The sequence below is a fragment of the Cebidichthys violaceus genome, unplaced genomic scaffold, assembly GCF_023349555.1.
Source record: "Cebidichthys violaceus isolate CVI_PGR_0920_01 unplaced genomic scaffold, fCebVio1.0.p SCAF_8, whole genome shotgun sequence".
In the NCBI taxonomy this organism is placed as follows: Eukaryota; Metazoa; Chordata; class Actinopteri; order Perciformes; family Stichaeidae; genus Cebidichthys; species Cebidichthys violaceus.
Window position 1 is genome coordinate 14,499,865 of NW_027176964.1, and position 22,889 is coordinate 14,522,753.

The 22,889-nt window shown below is 40.1% G+C and overlaps 1 protein-coding gene across 1 annotated transcript in view; it reads right to left on the bottom strand.

The window, feature by feature from the left end:
- Positions 1 to 1,501: 1,501 nt before the first annotated feature.
- Positions 1,502 to 22,889, bottom strand: part of LOC137892755 (vertebrate ancient opsin-like) — a 51,578-nt gene continuing 30,190 nt past the window's right edge. The window contains exons 3-4 of the mRNA XM_068738118.1: positions 15,188 to 15,421; positions 1,502 to 3,461 (exon numbers count right to left, since the gene is read on the bottom strand). Coding sequence (XP_068594219.1) covers positions 3,180 to 3,461; positions 15,188 to 15,421 — 516 coding nt within the window. The 3' untranslated portion in view covers positions 1,502 to 3,179. The remainder of the gene's footprint in view (positions 3,462 to 15,187; positions 15,422 to 22,889) is intronic.

Here is a 22,889-nt window from a genome sequence, read left to right on the forward strand (position 1 = left end):
CGCATAATATAACAGTAATATAATAGGCTAATCATTATGTTGCGGATATAATTAGTGAATCTATTAATAAATTATATAAATCGTCATTGTAGCACACATGGATTCATTTTAAGATGTCCATCACACGTGAATCAAAAACCACTTCTTTGTCAGTTGCCCTTTAGGCACTTAATCTCCATCTGTGCCGGAGGAATCACTCAGTGGATAAAAACACCAAACTCCATTACTTGGCTGCTCTCATCTCTGTGTTGATGTGTAACCTGCTTTCACCCCTGCTGTAGCCAGGTGAACAATGTGCTTTTTGACCAGGTTAAATAGATTTACGAGGAGAGATTGAAGATGAAAACAAGTCTTCTTGACTTTGGAAAGTTGGCATCGTTATATCGGACAATTAGGGCAATTAGATAGTCATCGGACTCCTCCTTTGATTTTGTCTGCGAATTTAAAACGTGGGATGGCTTAGTGGTATTTTCAGGATCTCCAGTGAATAAAACAAATCTTGTGACCAGGTTGGAAGTATACCCTGACAGTTAATACCCTCCTCGGAAAATCAATTTGTTACATAGTTTATAACATTATACAATAAGTAGACAGTAACTTCATTAGCCGCTTACTAGGTTCACTCCAGGTAACCTTTATTTAAAGCCTGTTTATATATAATTTTGTCAATGGAATTGTTCAACATCTGTACTTTTTATTTATTTTTTCACCTAACTGCACTCTGAATGGAGCCATTTCCTAAGCCTAGTCCCCCTTTTTAAATACCTTTTTATTGCCCATCAAGCCTGCCTTTCATGGATGGAACATAATGCAGTTTACAACTACAATAGTGGCAAATTTATCCCCCAAAATCCTTGCTGTTTTTTTTTTTTTTAAATGATGGGTCCCTGATTTCAGATAGTTAAACGGAAGCAGGATAAAGAGACATCTGCTGCAAACTGACTTTATCAGCTGTAGCCAGCTGGCCAATTAAGCTAACTTTTGCTCTGCGAGTTGGTTGAGAACATCCGCCCCGGATTACTTTCTAAGGTTTCAAGGGGACTTGTTTTAAAACAAGAGCCCTGTAAAAGGTCCTTCAATATGCACTTGATGGCTACAAACATGATATTATGCTGAAAGTCTGAGGCTGAAGCTAAGAGTCCAGACAATAAGACGGCATCGTCATCCATGTAGACGACACGGGAATAAAGAAACGGCATTGTTCTTACATTGCAGTGTAGTCCTATTATAAGAACAGACTTTTGTTTCATTCTAACATAATTAGTCAGCCTACGTTAAAGCAAACAAACGTACAAATTAAAGGAGCAGTTGTAGGATTTAGTTGCATCCTTCGGTAAAGAAGCAACAGATTTTTCAGTTATGACTATGCTGTTACATACATGTATTACATATCTACTATTCATCCGTATATGGCATATCACACTTTAAGCCTACTTAATATTAACCCCTCCAGTTTTTAAAGTCGTCATCAAAAGAAAGCACTGCACATTGATTTAGATTAAAAAAAAAACGTTTATTGAACTTCTCCCCTCAAAAAATATTCAAATTGATTTTGCTTTGGTATCAACTTGTCTACATCAATGTATACAAGATCTTGACGGCACATAGAAAACAGTGGCTAAAAGTGAATTACAAAAAAATCAAACACACTGTGATCTATGCGGTAGTACCACACCACTTACAGCTTAGACATTCACTGAACACGGCATCGATGCACTGCTTTTAGAAACTCCGCAGTTATCTTTGTATTGCAAGAAAGAGAAAGTGTCAAATCAGTTATCAAAAAATGTAACAAAATGCAGACAAGCACATGGCAATCAATATATACAGAATAAACATATTCCATCAAAAAGACATTTGTTCCCTTGAATAAAGTCCTTTCGTGATGGAAAATAATTTCCGTTTCTTGTCAGGATTTCCTTTGATAATACCAGTTGTTCAAAGACTGTTGAACACAGAAGGCGGACTTCTGTGGAAGAAAATAGTTTGAATACTGTAGCTGATGCCTGTCTGCGTAAACTGCTGACTAGTATGTGCCTATGAGCAAGGCACTGAACTGCTAATCATTGTTAAGGATGTTTGACGATCACTTGCACATTAAAAGGGCTTTGACATCAGTTTTTTTTTTAACACATACGCCCTGCGCTTTGGGTTTAATAAAATCCAGCACAGTTTAAAAAAACAGATTACACGGCTTTAAGTACATGTGGAAATGTCTGTCTGAAAAAAACATTCCAGAGACATTTTCAGGATAAATTCTCAGAATTTTTGCAGATACCGCGCATCTGTATCATTAGACTGAAAATTACCAGATATTGTATTTTCTCCAACCACATTTGCATGTGATACTGCAACAGTGCACATGCACACAGTTATTGAAGGAACATTTACCTATTTCACTATTCCTAAGTCACTATTCCTGACAACTTTAATGGAGCTAGCATGCTAGCAATGCTACTTCCGACAAACAACTTATTATTAAACCACTTAATTGAACACTACTTATGCACTTCAAAGTGACGAGTGATGAATTAAATTAATAAAATTACTGGCAGGGAATAAAAGCTAAAAAGACTGATCCGTAAAAATCATTATCAGTACATTCCCATTACTCTAGTCTCTTACATCTTTTTACATCTTGCCCACTCTAGAAAAGACTTTAAAATTCTGAGGGTAATAAACATCTTGTGTTCTTCAACCTCACTTCGTACCCACATTCAGTAAGCAGGCGATACAAAAATACATCTTATCCCTCTTCCTGCACTCCAGACACATTTCTGTTATGCCAAAGTGAATGCTTTACTGAACATCATATATTGCACAACATAAATAAGCCCTACAATTCCTCTTCTGTTACAATAACAGTCTGACTGTCCTTTCTCCAAAAATGCGTGATAAAAACATTGTTTAAATGCCCGTTCCTAGCAGGAGAGATATATATATATATGCTTTTTCTTTGCAGAGAAACGCAGACTCCCAGCTTCTGCGGGTTTATATTATCCAGAGGCAGTCCAAGATTTGCCACCGGTCCGTCATGTCTACTAGCCAGGGTAAAGCTGATGCTTTAAATCCACCAAGACTTTCAGGCTGCTGCTCTCCAGGCCTCAGTTACACCACCACTCTCATAATTAATGACTTCCTTGCTGGGGACTTTGGGATTTCATGGTTATAGCCAATCATTAGCCATCAAAGTGGGCCACTAGTAGTACGACAGGTTTGTTGATGTCTGAAGAGGGGCCTCTGGTGACATCGATTGTTGGTTCCACTGAGGGGTCCAGTTGGGGAATGGCGGCGACCGGTTCACCCAGGAAGGCTGCCATGTATAGGAAGTCGTTGGTGCGGCGGGGACCAGTAACTGCTAGACCCCTCATGGCCTTGGTGGCAACCTTGGAGGAGCTCTTTAAGCTGGAGCCTCGTCGAGGAGTCTCACAATGCAGTAGGGCTTTGAAACATCTGTAAAACTGGGGCAAGCATACAACACAAACACGGGATCAGAAATGGACTGTGATGCAAAATAAGTCAAGAAACCACCCAGGATGTAAGCCTAGCCAACACAAATATGTCTGTAGTACGTTGTTGGACATATGTTATCGGAATGCAATACATATGAATGTTACATCCATAACATATATTGCTCAAACATGAATCTCATTCAAGCTGCCGTTTGGAAAGTTAATTTCTCTCTCTCTCTCTCTCTCTCTCTCTCTCTCTCTCTCTCTCTCTCTCTCTCTCTCTAAACACTGGTATCGGTTCTGTATCTGCATAAAGCCCAGGTTTCAGTATCAGGACTGAAAACATGACTTCAATGCATCCCAATATTCTACTCCACTACGTGGAGTAGAATATTGGGAAGTTCAATATATTATTATATGAAATACAATGCATTGTTATACAGTAGATGCATGAATTAAACTACTCAACACATTGACAAAAATTTGCTCTATTGAAGCCAGTTGCAACATTAATTAAAATGCAGCATACATGTTACTGCATCACTGATAATCTAATAATCTAATCTAATAATTTGGCTGCATAGTGAGTACTTTTACTTTCAAGCTTTAAGTACATTTTCTTGATTTTATACTTGCATACTTTCTTTCAGTACGATTTTGAATGAGTTTTCTTTAATCGTGGTATTAGTACATTTACTTAATGAATCGATCTTGCTGTGGCTTACTTCTTCCACCTCTGCTATTATTCAATGACGCTGGCTTAGTTTGTCTCTCCCTGCCTGCGCTGTCGTCGTCAGTGACGAGTGAGTCGGAACCCCTCATTGTCTCTCGCTCCCCACCGGCCTCCTCCTCTCTCATTATATTGCTTTTGATATAATCTGCGGTAGACTGCTGTATCGTAAAGTGCTCCGCCAATACGTACATGCGCATCCCACGCTGTGCAAGGTTGCGTATGGCGTTTAGTCTCAACCTTCGCACTTAAAACCAGGTAACCAGCACACAGCGCGAGGAAAAACCTCGCAACCTCGCATCTCTGCTCAGCCTGCACAAATACTGTCCCTTAAGCACGGGTCTGCAATGAGCGGGAGCTCGACCCTCCCTGTGCGAGCTGGCAGCTGCTCAATGCTCCCTCTTCAAGGTGACTTTTGAGACTTTGGAGGCGAGGATGGAATAGACTGTGGCTGATGTCTCTGATCCATAATGATCGTCATGCACTCGCATAAGGGTACTCATGCGGGTACTCAGTAAGCAGGTTTCTGTGTCTCCATGGTTCTTCACACTGCTACAAGGCAGACATGGCTGGACATATAACAACCCTTTGGTTACACAGAAAGAGGGGGGGCAGCTAGAAGTAGTGATGATGAGATGAAGCTTCATTAAGCGTTGAAGCTTTCCAGCAAATTGGTTCGCAACAGGGTTCGTTTCGTTTGCACAGACAACACCACCTTGTTGCCAAGGGTGTAAAGCAGATCTATTACAGATGATCTCAACCATGTAATTTGTGATCGAGGCTACTGTATTTTGTGCCCGTAGTATAATTGCCTTGTGAGTTTTGCAAAAACAAAAAAAGTGTAGAAATCGATTCTTTGGTCAATAATTGTTACATAATATAATAATGGCTGGAGGGGCAATATTAGTGTTCTAAAACTGAAGTGGCAGTGGTTTAACTGGGTAGAGGGGAGACTTTATTCATGTTTGTTCAGGAACAATAATTTCTCAATGTTAGGCTTTGAGCGTAATCAAAGACGCCATTGATTCTAAAACAATAAAATCCTAGATACACACTTCTTTGATTATGCCGTATTACTCCGAAGCCTCGGCGCAGCATGTAACATCACTAGCTATGAGGTCCTCCACTGACTCATCTCTAAAGAGGCTGAGAGAACAGGCCCACTCTGCCACTCTGGATTTGCATTGTATCAACCTAATGACAAAGGACGCAAAGATAAGAGTCCTTCTGCACTTCAAGTTGTAACCGAGTATTTTACACTGTAGTAGTACTACTTTACCCTAAGTAGAGATCTGACTACTTCTCCCACCACTGTATGTTAACATTCATTTATAGAAATATAAACTCACACACAATTTTCAGATACATGCAGTGTTCACCTCTCAACCATCTGCTTCTCTCTCTCTCTCTCTCTCTCTCTCTCTCTCTCTCTCTCTCCCTTTACACTGACTTGAACGTTTTTCTGCACTGTTTTCGCCTCTACTAAAATGACTTGTTTCTATTCACCCATCTTATGTGATTAATGGAATATGTATAACGCCCTCACTTGCCTGCTCAATGTAGCCCACACATGAAACTATTGCAACATGATGTATGAATTCCCCCTTCCGTTTCACACACTATCTAAAGTAGTGAAGTGTTTCGGTGTGATCAGGGCCTCACCATTTAATCTCTTTTGGAAAAATAGAAAAGAAATATTTGCTCTTTCCACCTGGCGCTTAACGCTCTACCATTCCTCCGCTACTCTTCCTGTTGTGAGTCGAGCTCTGAAAGTCAATTAGTTATAAATTCTACTGTGCAAGATTTATTAAGTTGCAATTGATTTTCAGCCTGACCAGATAACAAGATATCATACTATAACGTATTTCTTCAAACTGTTGACATGGTTTCAATAATTTCACATAAACCTTTTCAGGGTTACACCTCCACAAATGCTGTATTCTAACCAGGGCCAAGAGTCCGAACACATGAAAATATTTTGTGGACAGCGGACTGTCTCCAAGGCACAGAGGAAAGGTATTGAAATGTATACACCATCTGTCAGGGTATGATAAATGTACCCCTGGATACATTTTTCAATCTAAGAAACAGATCTGGAAGTCTCAGGATTATGATTTAATGCAGATCTTCCTGTTCGACGCCAACCTTTGCACATCACAAAGCCCCTGTATTACCCAGCTCAAAGTCCAGGTATCTGCTGATGGACAGGCAGGAAGATTCTGAATAATTGAGGACCCTAGCAGCAGGTTGAAAGCATAACAATGCATTCAGGGTATTTGGCTGTACTTAAAATTCCAGGCATTTCCAACCAAATCCAGGGCATATTCACAACACAGGCAGTCACAATTTAGACAATTTTCAAATCCTCTTCCTCAGTTCCTGTTAAATCGGGACTCTGAAGACGCCACTCTTGAGTAAACGTAGTATACTTAGTATACTTACAGTTTCAGGTATACTTATAGTCTACTACATTTTCTCATGAGGACAAAATATGATGAAAGCATCTCGCATCTAGTTGGGAGGGAAGATACCACAAAATTCACATTAAAAACATTTCAACTGTGAACAAAATGATATGTTGTGACAGATATGGAGACGGAGACAAAATAGTGGGTTGATGGATACATTCATTAATCCAAAGTAACAGGAAGATGCTCAGTAAAGAAATGTGATGTAAATGTGGGCTTGTGCTGAAAAAGCGTACCAAAATTATAACTGGGGGAAAAAAATGTAATATGCTGTCATACTCCTACTAACAAGTAGTGCCTGTGTAGTCAAAGTAATATAGTTTATTAATAATCTGTGCCATAGAGCTCCTGGGTGATGCTACATCCTTACGATGAGCAGCTGCACTGCAATCAATCCCCGTCCTGTTTGCTGTAAATACTCTCTAGCGCAGCTGAGAATAGTCTTCAATAAAGATACTCTTTACTCCTGTTTGAGAAATGTTTGTTAGAAACTACAGTGCCTGGCTCTTTAGGGAAATTACATAAATATTTACATCTTAATAATTAAGTAATAAACAATGGGGTACTGAGGCTGGTAGACGGACTAACGCGTTGCTGATTTTGGTATGTGGCATGTAGGCAAGCAATGTACTGCTTTGGAAGGGGATGAACTTTCCCTATAAATGACAAAACTGGAAACATCTCTCAAACATGAATTTAAACAGCACCACAAACTCGTCTTGTTTTTTGTATTTATTTTGTAGTCATTTCACGCGACATTGAGCTTCTCCTGCATGCAGAGCGGGAGAGACGGAGAGAGAGAAGTGCCTCAGGACATCGCCAGAAAGATCCTCCTCGCGATATCTATGGGCAACACATGCGTCCCCTTTGTATGTTTGTCCGTAACGTATAGGTCATCTCAGAGCGAGGTCTAGCGCAGAGATGTAAAGAAGCAAGAGAATCCACATGCCGATGCATACTCCCTGCTCCCCTCAGCTGTCCAAAGAATATATGAGTAGTAGTAGACAAATGGAAGAGAGGGAGATGGAGACAACAGGAAAAAAAAAAAAAAAAAAAAAAAGGTAGAGGATGACGTGAGTTCAGACACAGGGGCATCAAGGCGAAGGTCAAGAGAAAGGTGAAGGCAATGACAGAGAAATAAATAAAGTATGACGGGGAGATGGAAGGAGCGACATGCACTGATGGAGTATTTCAAAGAGAGAGGGGTTGGAGATGACACAGGAAGCTTCATCTCAGACTGGTCTCATCTGGTTTGGGCGATGCTCTCTATGAGTGAGGCTGATCCTCTACGGATAGAGCACGACAACAAGAGGGTCAAATATCGGGCATCTTCTAAGGCAATACGGTGCTCATCTATACACAGGTGTTATATGTTATTACCAGTTCTCACACGGCTCTGCAAGAGGAGACGTCAAGTCATTACCCAAATCTATGCATGTATTTGAGGCAATATTTAATGTTCAATCATTGGTTACATATCTGCATAAATTAATAGATCTTACTTCTTTTGAAAGAGCTCTTTGTGACACTGCTATCAAAAACCTGTCGGTGTAACCCACTACTTCCATTCGACGTTTACGTGACTTAATTCCAATAAACGTCCCGGTGATGTGCAGTATCCTGCAGATCACAGAATATGAAGCCGGAAAAATAATGAGTGTCAAGACAGGAGCGTGTGAACAGAATGACAATCATCTGATTTCCTGGCACATTTCCAATTTGGCGAAGGGCTGCAGTGTGTTTTACATTGTGTGTATTAATTATTTCCACACACACACACGTTTGCTGGAACTTTCAAATATCACAGTTAAGATTTTCTGCAACTTCTCATTTCTGTGATGGAGAAGAGCAAGTGACTTAATCCATCCCAACAGATCAGTTCCCAGTCTCAAACATAATTTTTTTTTTTTTCATGTAAGCAAATCTATCCAAGTTCTTATTTAAAGTGGCCTGAGGGTTGAGATGATTTTGAAAAGCTTAAATAAGCAGCTCCCCTGAAACCAAAACTTTGGTTCTTTTTGATGATGTTCGTTATGGATTCCTATCACAACTTTTTCCAGAGGCACCGTGCTTAAGTAACTACAATAGGCATTTACATATAAGCTCCAGTAATTCAATTTGAAAGTTTTCATTATCAAGGTGCTGAGTGCAATTAAACTGTAACTGGGATATTCTGCCTGCCAAGGACTCGCTACACTGTTGAGTGCTCTGTTGGAATTTCTTTTTAATGACATGATAAAAAGTACATCATTGTGAGTTGACATTGGCCTTTGTCTTTGTCTTGGTTTTAATACCTGCGTACCTGATGAAAAGCCCATTTGGGCCTGAAACATGATTCTATCTCTCATGTAATAAAAAAGACATTTTATAGGGAGTGTTGAGATCTTGAGAGACAGAAATAAAGAAATAAGGCCATTACATTTTCATGTTACTTCCACTATGCCTTGTTAACACATTCTTTCATGCAATCTGCATCTGCAGAGACAGGTTTAAGAACTTTATGATTCATCTTTTGTTTAATAGGTTTGAATAGATGACGCAGGACAGAAACGACAAGTAGCTCACCCAATTGGTTCCAATCATTTAAATCATTTAACCCATTGTTTCTTTTAAGTTCACTGAAAAATGTTTGTACGCTATAAGAGCTTTTATGACGTAACTTTTACAAATAGTTAACTGATAAAAGCACTATTTACATGTCCAGAGATTATAGAAAGAAGGCCAATTCGTTTTTAGATGCTTTAGGAACAAGATGTCTTAAAAATCTACATTCGAGTAAATAATTTGTCCATCTCACAAGTCCAAGTCCATCTCACACTCTATTGTACTTCACTCATGAACAAGTCCCCGAGATACTTTAAATTCTTTTGCCTGGGGCAATCAAACTTTAGGGGTCAATCCAACCTTATCTTAGTATTATTTTATCATATCATATAGTAATAACATACGTTCTTTTCAAGTTTACCACCTAGAAACTAGATGGCATGCAAGTAAGTAACACACACAGTAATCAACATCACTTCAGCACCCAGGAAGGCACACGCCACGAATCTGACTTTATCAATAAATAAGATTTTACAAAGAAGCGCACACACACAAAATACAAATTCTTATTTACTAGCAATGTGTGTTTTTCGATGCCTTGTTGAACTCCAAAATAATTAATTATTCAAGTAACTCCAAACAGCAAACTAAATACAAGTTAATGTCGATCTATGAATGCACGTAAGAAGTAGACTATTTCAGCAGTGATGGAGTAGATCACGCAGAAGATCACAGAGCCTGTCAAACTGTCAGTTGTGATGAGGCAATTCACAGCGATGAAATGGGATGTTGATGTTATACCACCCATCAGTTTGCTTGACATGTTATTTAAGGGAATGATCCTGTTGACAATAAGTAATTTATATTCAGGAATGATACACAAATTGTGAGTGCATCAAGAGATTACTTTTGGAGCTCAGCTAAGTTCCACAGCTAAAAATGACTTGCCTGGGTCCAGACCTTTTGAATCCACCCACTCCACCTAGTTTGGGTCAACTGATTGTTTCGGCATCAGCAATTTCTTGATTTAAAAGTAATCGACCATTAAGTCCAGTGGGGGGGGGGGGGGGGGTGGACTAATGATTAGCCAATCAGTGCCAGGGGCAGGACTTAAACCATTGTCAAGCTATTGTCAGCTATGCTCTGGAACAGAGGAGTAATAATGACAACAAATGAGATCGCTATAGGTGACATTGACGCTGCTATTGAGGGTTTTCTAATTCAATTCAAAGTTCCGAATAGCACTCTGCTTGGACTTCTGGGAAAATGTATTATTTATGTAAAGTCACTTGCCTGGCCAAGAAATAGGCGGGCACATAACTCTCTTTAAAACTACAGATTGTACTTTTTACACATAGTTTTTGGAATGATTGAAGAAATGGGCTGTGAATTAGTGAGCCTTAAAGGTGCTGGTAGGTGGATTTTGCCACCTTTGGACAGAGCAAAGTTTGCCGTTTCCCCCCTTTTTCCACTCTATGCTAAGCTAAGCTAACCCCTAGTGGGTATAACTTCATATCTGGATGACAGATGTGAGAGGCACATCAAATTTCTCATCTAACTCTCAAAGAAAAGTGAATAGACTCATCTGAAAAACTGTTGAGCTATTCCTTCAATGTTTAAGTCCTCTCCCATGCACACTATTTTGTGTAACTACACTCGGCGAACATACAGTACAAACCATAATGTATTCACATGAACTAAAAAGATGATTCAGTGTAAACTTACCCATAATTCCTGCGTTTTTCTGTGCGCGTCCCTGACATCCACCTCAGGCCTCTTGGCTGTGAGCGTCGTTCATCGTGGATGGGACAAACGCACACCAGCTGCTACTTGTATCTGTACAGCATTTTTAGTCTTCAACTCGCCTCAACTCACAGTTTCCATAGTAACGGGCTGGGAGGAATTGAAGACTGAAAATGACATACAGGACATTCGGTGTCCCTCTCTCCCGCTTTCGCTCTCTCATGCTGTCACGGTGTCTCCGTAAGGTCGGATAGCTGCGGCGTGGGCTTGAGTAGGAAGGGAGTGTGAGACGGAACAGATGGGAGTGCAGTGGAGGCTCTCGTATACCTCCAGCTGACGTTGCAACATCTGGAACAGGGTGTAGTTTTGTGTTGATTTCCAACTTCACAATATAATAACTTTTGACGGAAACTCTCTGAGGAAAGTTTAAACTTGAAAGTATAACACTTGATTTGCTTTGGAAGCTGTGATAACACTTACTCTCCAATATACGGTACTGTATGTAATCCTCTGTATAGTACATGAAAGTCTGAAGAGTATATTTTCTAAAACCGTAGACGGCGTTTTGTGCTTCACTTAAAAGACCCGAATGGGATGATAAAGATTACATTGAGAAGAAAAGTTTTATCAGTCTGCCGCAGTGGGAATGGAAGACAATCCGCTGGTTATCTATGTTATTTTTTTCTCACCATGATGAACTGCGTTAAGGGAAAGAACATCTTAAATCTAAAGTGTGAATGTACGGTTCTGTACAAAGACTTTTGCTAGAGAGAGGAACTGGAAAAATAAAGTACAAAGTTTGACAAGTTAAGTTCCAGACCGAAATATGACTCTTAAATCTAAGAAATAGACATTGAATGTTTTAAACAATAAGGCGTTCAGTCTGTGAAAGTAATATTGTCATCTGTCATCCAGGGACAAAAGTCGCCTGCAGTTACCTTTGCTTTGAATTTGTTATTAAATTATTTTATAATAGGTATTAAGTTCTTTAATTATCATTAACGACGTTGGCCTCCTTTACTGAGGAGTTACGCTTAGAGTTTGTATGACAGCTGAAAAACGCACAACAGAAAGTTAAAGGACACGAAGAAGGTTCAACTACATTTTTTCGACTAGGCCCTTATTTTGCTAGTTTCTCTATAATGTGGATGGATTTTGTTCAAATTGCAGTGCTTCACCCAAACACACCCAGAGAGCCAGGACCGTCTCCATCAGTCAAACCCCAAATCTAATTTTTGATTAGCCGTTGCGTACAATGTTGCAGCATAAGGTAGCTGAACAGCATTGACTGCTTCAGTATGCCGATGCTGCGTGCATGTCATATGTTCTGTAAATACAATCTGTCGACGGGGACATTTGTTCGCGTCAACTTCCCTGTGGGAATATCAAATAGGATCTGTGGACATTTTTGCAGCTGCTGTTATCACATACTTGAGAAAACAACAGACGCAAAGCATACAGCAGTTCTATATTCACGGAGGTTGGCAAGCCATTACAGAAATAATTGCTCTTGTGCGTTTGTTTGGTTTAATATTCATAAATGATTGTGGATATTGGCATGTCAATGATTAATGTAGGCTTTAAGACTAAAGAAAAGGCAGCAAGCAAAGTTAATGAGGAAGCGTGTAAACAAAGGAACTGGATTAACCTTCAAGGAGGCCCCCGGGCCTCTCCATTCGGAGCGTTATATATGATTTAGTAAATCATGATTCTTTTGTGGCAATTTGACTTTCACTTCAAAATAAGTTAATAATACATTGTTCCACTATTATTGTTGCAGTTTATATTGTGCGGCACTTAATCACAGGTTATATCTTCAGTTTGTTTTTCACTTTTCAACAATTAAACCAAAGAGTCTTCTTTTTTTTCCCCCTTTTTTCACATGATTTTAGAGGCCTGATGAGGTAAAATGATCCATAATTTCACAAATAAAACAAACAAAAGCAATTTTATGGAATGTCATTTTTTGTTTTGTTTAAATCAAGCAGTGTCCTCTTAGATGTATCTTAACCCTCACGTCCAATAAGGGTCTAGGGCCCAGTTGGTAATCCAGCCTTGGTAAACAATCTTAATAAAGTAATAAGTGAGTGATCAAACTCTGAAGTTATTAACAAATTTGTTTCAAACTACTTTCAGGACTCAATTGCTGTAGCTGCTAAAGCAGTGAACTGTAGCAGCTATGTTTAAAGCTCTACAGTGAAGCAAGTTATTTAAATACAATTAATCAGTGAGATAGAAAACACCATTAAATAAAGACGTCTGGAAATATAACTGGAGTTATCCAAATGTACAATACCTATCATCTATGCATATTATTTTGGGTCCAAACTTTGTATTTCTACGCCTGTTGTCTGTAATGTGCTGTATACATAAACCTGATTGACTGATTGAGTTGTGCTCCTATTGGTTAGGCAATGTGTCACACTAAATCTGGTTTGAATTCACCAAAATCCTTTGCTAGAATAATTGTCTAATCAAATTGATCCATTTCAACCATTGTTCTAGACTCTGAAACTCTGTCTTGCCTGAACCTGAAATTGCCAAATAAAAATGTTCCAACTGAATGATTCAAACAAGAAAACCTGCTTGTTTCCATCATTCTGCGGATTCAATTTAACATCGCAAACAAAGCCCGAGTCGCACAATAATGTGACACTAGGTCTGCTGTGATTTAATTATTTGCATACAAAGGCTTTGTGTCCCACAGTCCTTAATCAATAATTCAGTATGTATGTATGTGCATCTAAAATCAGATGTGGTTGGCCACTAGTGGCATAGCACAAGGAATGACTGATGAAACGTGTCTGATGCTGGGGTTCACGTCCCAACCCTGACTGCCTTTTAACTTTCATCCTGTCTCTCTGGCCCTCCGGCCAAACAAGGCTGAGCAGGGCCAGCGTTGTGTAGTTTAGAAGCTGATGGCCCAAAAAGTTTATCATATTCTGCAAAAGTTGGAGCAGAAAAGTTTGGGTTGGTAATTTTCTTCTAAAAGATTTTTATTAAATATGCTGAAATTCTCTCTATGCCCCAACAGCAATCATCAATACATTGTTTGGTGTCTGTCAATCAAATCCGATCAAACCACCGCACCCACACAGTCCCGATGACGCAGGTTAGATGAGTTTTTAATTGTTAAACTCTTAATAAATGAAACCTAAAGATGTATGTTTTTAAATTTAGTTTGTTTCTTATTTAGTTTTGGGAAATAAGCTTTTTTGCTTTCTGGAGGATAGTTAGATGAGATGAGTTTGCTAGATATCTAAATATAAAGCTACAGCCAGTAGCATCTTTGCTTTGCTCAAAGAGGGAAACAGCTGGGCTTCCTCTGTTTGCAGCTCACAACATCTGCATACAAGCTTCTCTAAAGTGCATTAACACGGTGTAAAACACTCATTTCTTTAAAATCGTTATAAAAGCTGAAATTTAACTCCGCTGGAAAGCCAATAAGCGTATTGTCCTTTCTTTTTTTTTTACCCTTAAAATGCTTAATTTGAAGCCAAGTTTTGAAATATCAATATTATTCAAGTCATATATTAGGGGAATGCACAACTTGAAAAAGAAATATGTTCAGCGGTTATAATGCTAGCAGTGATATACCTCATGGGAAATGAACTAAGAGATTAAATGTAACAAAGTAGTAGAGCAGTTATAATAATAATAGTACCAGGCCACTTATAACAAGAAGCTCAAAATGGGAGCTCCAAATTAAAGATAAGAACTCCCTAAGTGATTCATCAGGATGGGCATGGGTCAAGGTTAATTGAGCATTGTGAGACTAATTGTCAACACTTCAGGCAATGGGTGCCTTCATGACATTGCAAATGACCCTTCTGGTTGGACAAACAGTCAGTTACCAGGAATTGGTTAGAATCACATGAAAGCCTTGAGTTAGGCGATTACAGAATATATTTGATTTGTCTGTCTGTCTTATTGAATTGTCGATGTCATTAGATAACTGGATGTTGGACCTTGTGATGCTACTTGATACACCTTTTGCCTCAAATCTGTAACAAATATAGCTGGATTCAGATGTGGGAAAAAACACCTTGTTATTCATCATTCATACACGGGTGCATAATTTAGATTATTCAGTGTCAAGAAGGCACTGGAATAACATCTGATATGAATAATGAAACAATGACTCATTTACATTTTATCAAACCACAGTGAAAACAATTGAGACAACTGTCTCCCCCCCCCCCCCACACACACACACACACACACACACACACACACACACACACACTCACCTGTTTATTCATGAAGACATAGATGACTGGGTTGATGACCGTGCTCGTCTTGGCCAGGACCGAGGGGATGATGCTCGCCACGGGCGTGACCAGTCCCGGCGGCCCAAAGGTGGCCATGAGGGCCATGATGCCGTACGGCAGCCAGCACAAGAGGTAGCAGATCACCATGATCACCACCATGAATAGCACACGCTGCTCACGTTTCCTGCTCATGGATGGATTGATCCCGCTCACCTGCAGACAGCGAGGGGAAAGAGAGCGAAGATAAGAAATCATACTTTAATGAGCTGGTAATGACACAAAATGCTCAGACATTTTTGACTTTTGCTGCCACAAGGCATCCATTTTCTTCCTATTGGAAATTGTTATTCCTGTTCATAATTTAAAGGACAATTCTCGATTATTACAACTTGGGTTTCATTAAGTTTTATGCTTCCACTCGAGCGACAGCCATGGCCTGAGGCAATATTTTGTCGAAATTTCTCAGCAACGCCTTGAGGGAATTTCCTCAAATTTGGCACAAAACTTTCACTTGAACTCAAGAATGAACTGATTAGATTTTGGTTTTCAAAGGTCAATGTAAAGGTCACTGTGACCTTATGTATGTCTCCGTCTCGTGAATGTGATGTCTCAGGAATGTCTGTAGGGAACTGTATTACATCTGGCACCAACATCCACTTGGATTCAAGGATGAACTGATTTGGTGGTCAATGTCAACTCATTTTGGTCATTACTCAAGAATGCTTTTTATGCTTTGACAACTTCACACAAATGTCTAACAGGATAACATTATGAAGCACTAACTTTTTGGACAGACATGTTAAAAACTGCAACTTTACTGGTTGGCGGAGGCATTCAACGACGAGGCAGTAATTCTAGTTTTCCCTGCTGTTTGCTGACCAGCAGGTGATAAGGATTTGATTTGATTTCTGAATGCTTGTTTTTCTCTTTCACACTTGTAGATGAAAATGCTGCCTTGAAAAGAAAAAAAAATATATTTTATTTGGAGCCAAACAGTGTGCAGACTTGCTTTGTGCTGCAGTTTAGTATTTTTGTCTTGTACCTGTGTGTCTTTGCCCATATGTGAGCACACTTGGTCCCTCTTATGGAATTTGACCATCATTCCCATCGATTTTCAGTAATAATATTTATTCAACAAGTTAAAGCAATAGATTGACATCTGTATAAAATACAGTTATTAGAATTTTACTATTCTTATATGTGCTTGTTACTTGTAAGTACAGCCAGTGACCTTCACATGGACAAACTTGCAAACTGACAAAAACGTTCATCCTCCACAAACTTGTGTACCTCTACCTGGTGGCCACATGTCTGCAGCTATCACTCAACTTTCCATGGAGGCACACACTGACAGGGAGACACTTACAAATAAATAAATAAAAAAGGCTCCTGGTGTGCAGGTTTTTCTCTTTCTGTTTTACAAGGTGAAGTGAAGGTATTCTAAGAAAGTACGGTTCACATAGTTGCACGTATACAAGTACCTCACTGAAGAGGAAAAACAACAAATCAGTCATCATCCCTCCAATGATGGCTAACCATAAAGAAAACTATTATTCTTTCTCTCTCTCTCTCTCTCTCTCTCTCTCTCTCTCTCTCTCTCTCTCTCTCTCTCTCTCTCTCTCTCTCCTCAATGAAACCCCATATTTGTATAGGTCTCCTCTATATGTAGATATTTCCATTTTAGCACATGCTACATATATGGTGTATACATATTTATTTGTGTTATAAGGGTCTATAAAGTATGATTCACCGTGTGTTAAGGTGTTCTTTTCCTGCATTGTTCAGTGCACATTATACTGATGATGCTGTAAACTCATGCGTTCCTGTAGACTCCCGTGTGTTGTCACTCACACTGTGGCATGAAGACATTAATATAGCACTCAGCTTTCACCAGACAGGCAGATTGTTTGCATTACCCAATGTATATGTGACATTACCCAATGTATACGTGACATTACCCGATGTATACGTGACCACTGGACAGAGGAACGGACAGAAATGGGATGCAAACACATAGTAGTCAATAAAAACCCAGTGAGTACATGCTCAAGAAGTCTTTGCTTGACAACGTCGAGCTTGAAAAAGTCGCCCTAGCCTTCGTTTGCCTGACGTTTCCAGCCTCCAGCAGTGCTTAAGGACAGCAATCTACTGATTGTTCATTGTCTGCCAGGAGTGCAGGCCCCTCCCCTGGCAATTAGCAGAGCAATTCACCAGGTGAGACTAAATCACCCCTTAACAGAAACTCACAAAGTACTAACAACTGAGGCAGGCCTAAGTACAGCTAAAGACAACTTGTAAAAACTAGAACAAAATACTTTTAATAACTGTTTTTTCCATGGAGCTACCAGTATAGTTTTTTTTTATTTGTTTAAACAATTGATCCTTTATTGCAGGTATAACAAAGCAGGCTTCTCATTTCTAACCAACGAAAAGCAATTTTGACGGCTTAAATGAGCAGATTTTATCTCGATAAAGAAGAATGTGACTGTTTTTTTTCTTTAAACATAACCCAGTTTGACTGTCTAGCTTTCTTGGGCAAGACGGATGTACGGTGATTGTAAGATTTATGCTTCAAATATGTTTCAAATAGTTTGTTTTTCTTTTAATGTTGCAGGGGAAAAGGCGTTAAGGATGAGGACCAAACCACTAAAGAGCAGGACTGAGCTGCTAACATTAGCATCTAGGACCAGTTTCCACACACTGAGGAAACACCACACAATGGATGTATTTTAACGGTGCGTAAGTCAACATTCTGTGCATAAATATAGCAGCAAACAATTATTTGCTATGTAAAGATATAGTGGAGTAACGTTTACTTGATCGCAGAATTAAATCTCTCTCTCGCTGTTTGTGTGTGTGTGTGTGTGTGTGTGTGTGTGTGTGTGTGTGTGTGTGTGTGTGTGTGTGTGTCCCACTAGCTTTTGCTAATGGCCGCCACTCTGCACTGCGCTCATACGTAGTGCTGATAACTCTGCCCTGACCCGTGTTCTTGAATTTTGCACCTTCAATGTAACCTATAACCCTACAAAATAATGTAGTATACATGCTCCTCAGCTTTGGAAATGAAACCACATTAGCATTACCACTGAGGCTAGTCGGCTTGTTAGCTGGACTTATGTTAGAGCCCAACACTGTTCAATCCATTCCATGCACTTTTGCTCTTGTGTTTTCGGTTTTGGAAAGAAACTCTTTATAAACAAGGTATCTCTCTCTTGTGCACAATGCTTCCAAAAAAAAAAAATCCAAAGCTTGACAGACCTGCTGTGCCTAGTTACAGTTGCCAAGCTATGATTACACAATCCATTATTGGGGAGGGGTTTTGTGACCAGTCAATTACGGCAGAGAGAGATACGTCCATCACACTGACGCCAGTGGGACCAACTGAATTTGTTTTGACTCCCTCTGCCATCAAATCCCTACCATGGCAGGATAACAGCATGGCAAAAAGTTCAATAAACAAGCTCCTGTGGAAACCCTTATCTTGGATAGTTTGAGGCCAGTATAAACTCAAATAACAACAACAAAAACAAAAAATAACTTCCGATTCCAACAACAACCAATATGTCTATAAACTGGATACCTATCCTGCCAAGAGCTTAGTGACAGTTCAATGCCTTCTGTATATAGCGCTCCTAATTCATTGGATACACTTACAAATTGATAGTTTTTGGAATCCATCCTTGTTTAATTAAAAAAGGTCAGTTGTCTTTTTGGCTTTGGAAAGTTTCAGTTCTACTTCCAGTTTGGTTCTGTTCCCACCCTGTAGACTTCGTCAGCTCTGGAGAATGGGCGGCTAATAGCTTCAATCTCGGCTCTGATTAAATAAATGAAGTGGCAGAGATCACAGACAAATTGAGGAAATGGAGAGTAAGTGCTGAATGATTGCAATCAAAGGCTGGGTAGCATGGCGAAGGGAGCTAGCTTACTAATTGACTGCCCTACCAGAGAAGCCGTTTCATATGCTAAGCAGCCATTCCCCAAAGGCGTATAATTCAGATTTATGTGTTGTGTCCATATGACGGCACACATCTGTTGCAGCCTTTTGTCAAGACGACAAGACTACAAGCTTGGTAATGAGCATCAAAATAACAGGAGGTTTTTTTTGATGACATGATGTGTTTCACGAAGCAGACAGTGAACTGAAAAAAACAGCAGACCCTTTCTTTTTAGCTTTGCATAATGACAGTTTGAAATAGAGTTGTAAATTATGGGCAGTAGTCCAATGCAGCACTGATGCACACAGAGCGTCGATAGACGAGAGGGAAGGAACTTGTCAAGAGCTGTTTGACGTGAAATGTTTGCCAAGAGAGAATATCTTCACAGCGCTTCACAGACTTAATCAAATATCCCGTAGCTATTTTTCCTCCCCGACAGAAGGAGCATTGTCTCCTCTTGAGTCCCCGACGGGCTGTCAGTTATTTAGACCGATCATCTGGCCAGTGTGCCGCGATGTTAAAGTGAGTTTTGAACCAAAATAGAATAAAGCTTGTTGATGCTGTAGGTACATGAAATGGCTTTGTGATTTCAACATGTGTGTCTGTGCGTGCATCTACTCTGTCCATATTTGCAGTTTGCTTGTCTTGTTCCTGTCACACATACCAGTTTGTTTTCATATTGCAAATGTACTGTGTGTGTGTGTGTGTGTGTGTGTGTGTGTGTGTGTGTGATATTAATAATCGACAGTTTAAACGTAACCGTCATAAAATAAGTATTTTGACCGATTATTGAAGGAGAATAACTGGTCCACCTAAAGATCAGACCTTGATAGAGTTGTTTGTAGCTTCGGGGCTAAACCCCCTTCACTTCACTCTGCAGGGTTGCAGGGGGCTGTCAAGCAAGACACAGGACACTTGGTATGTGTCTTGGGGAGTTGTAGCATTTATCCATCGACAAATACACTGTATACACTGCACTGCTACCTTCACAGCTAAAGCTTTAGTGATGAATTCATACTCGTCGTCACACAGCACGCTCACGTTACGCCGGGCCTGCAGTACACTGACGGAAACCCTGACGGAGTTGGCAGACACAGAACTGACAACCTTACGGCTAAACTAATTGATGCGGTAGAGACTTACTGGGAAAGTGGCTGCATGTGTCCACAACAAAGCACGCAGCATCGGGGGTTATAACCCCTCCAAGACGAGGTGAACTGGGGACTCAGTTGCCTGTTTTGCTCAAACACTGCAGCAGGTGGCAAATGATGGATTTAACCTGTTTGTGAATCGGGTCATCGTTTTAGTTTGGCACCTCAACCACAGCGCCCCTGGCATGCAAGGCACTGATGTGGTCAGTTGGTGTTAATGATCGGTTAACGAGTCTGCTTGTGGCTTATCTTTAGTGAAATGCTTTTGTGCCTAATGAGAAAGCAACTAAAAAAAAGAATAGACTAGAATACTAGACAGAAAAATATTTTTCAAAAAAGAAACGATAAAACAATTAACGGTACGTTTCGGAAAAATGAAAGAGTGACGCAATGAAACAGTATAAGTTTGAGTTTGAACCTGCCCATACCGAATATGCTATAAAATGTATGGCAGGTGATTGAAGAAAGTCACTGGTTCACTGGCCTAAAGGGTAGAAACTCCTCATCCTCTCTGCTTTAGCCTTCAGGCAGCAGAAGTCTCTCCCTGACAGCAGCAGAGAGAACAGTCTGTTGTTGAATTGATTGAGGTCTTCTATGCTCTCTCATCCGTCGTCCTGCAACGCAGGCTGTTCTTCAAATTCAACACACCATTTTATTGTGATTAATTTAAAGGAAATGAAATGTGTTTATCCACAGTTTTACAGCTGCTCCTTTGACCACTAATGATCTGCGGTTAGACAGGTTGCATTTGAAGTTTCAAGTGTGGACACTATGCGGACGCGGCTGAGTTCCGATCTGCCACATCCGATGACGAGAGTCGCATTGAAAAGACGGGTGTTACCACGATCAATGTCACCTGCTTCCTTGCGTTCACTGTACAGACTGCCGCATTTCTAAGGCCATGTGACCAACAGTAATAGTGCGTTTCGTGTTCTGCCTAAAAGCATGAATGTGTGTGTTTTCTGCTACACTTGTTGCTTTTCTAGATGACACTGAAGTTGACATTAAGAACCTGCTTCCAATATGTGTCTGTCATGTTATCTCCAAAGGAGAAAACCGTCACACTGACATCTCCTGTTGAAATCCCCCGTCTTTAAGCAAAGCCATCTATTCTAATCACGGCATGTCACATGTAAGAGGGTGAATAATGGTGTGTGAAGCGAGGGAGACGCTGCGCTGTCTCACTTGAGAAATCTGACAGTTACACTTAACTGGAAGCATTTAGCTGTTCGTGTCATGCTCAGAAGAGGAACTTGCGAGTGAATGGTGTAAAATCGGTTCACAGTTAAGCACTTGACAAGAGCACTCAGTGAGGCACATGCTTTTTGAAGAGATTTAAGAAGAAACCGAATGGAGACGGAAGGTTAATCCACCCACAACGGAAGCAGATGACCAGGTCGTCTCAGGGAGGAGAACGTAGCCCGTTGTGGCAGAATTTAGAGCGCTGCATGGGCTGCATGGTTCAGGCCGCAGCTCCATTATTAATAACCATTTTCAAGGAGGGAATAGTGGGACATGCCAGAATTGGGGGGAATGATTGATAAGTTTCAGTTTAAGAGAATACTTCAGCAGCCTCACTGCAGTGGTCAAGGCAGGGGATGATTAAAGTTTGAGCAAAGAGTCGAGCAAAGAGTCGAGCATAGCCCCGGGTGAGGAAAGCTCAGATTTGATGGATTTTTTTTTTTTTTTTCTTTTTTTTTTGGAGAGCGAACTCCCATGCTTGTGTTTGTGGCTGCATTGTGGGCTTTGTATGACAGTTCCTTGTCTAGAATAAAGTTAGGGCTCCTGCAGGCTTCAGGCAGGAGTTGTTACAGTCTTGTCAGTGGGGATGGAAAGGTCTAGAGGAGGGGAAACGCGCTGCCGAGTCCTAAGATCCATCCTATCCGTATTGTTAGTTCTCAAAGAGAATAGTTCAAGTTCAGTTAATGAGCTTAAACCGGTTTGACTTTATGCAAACCGACATTTTGTCAATGAAAAGTAAAACTGTGCCAAAAGAGTGGTGCAGGAATGAGTCCGTAAATGAGTTATCGCTTTTGCACTTCCTGTTCCCTTAATGTTTGTTTTTATTTATTTTTTTCAATAGATTTTTGGTGAGATGACTGAAATACGGTCTGTAGTTAACACAAGCATAAGATATTTTAACGTTGTGTTTTTACAACATAAAATATGTCAGTAAATCCCACTCGTGAATTTTAAAAAGGCGGTTGCTAACAAGTGACTAAATGAGACTACAAAACGTTTATATTGTAACATTAACTTTTTGCTTCTGCCGATTGTATCCAAGCTTAAAGAGTCATGGAAGTGGTGCTCATTTGGGAAGATTATCTTGCCGAACAAAACTTGTAAGTATAATAAACTTGTGAATGCCACATAGCTTTTTTTCTGCAATAATCCAAAATCAAATGGTTAAATCCCTTTTGGCTTTTTGTCGAGGGAACCACTGCAACGCTAACTTCGAGGGTTGGACTACAAAAACACGGCATCCCTGCAGCACTCTTTACGACAACATTTTGTATTTGAGTCCGACAAGAGGAGGTGAGCTGAAATACACAGACGAGGCAACATGTGATTGTATTTTGACTGCCACTTCAACTA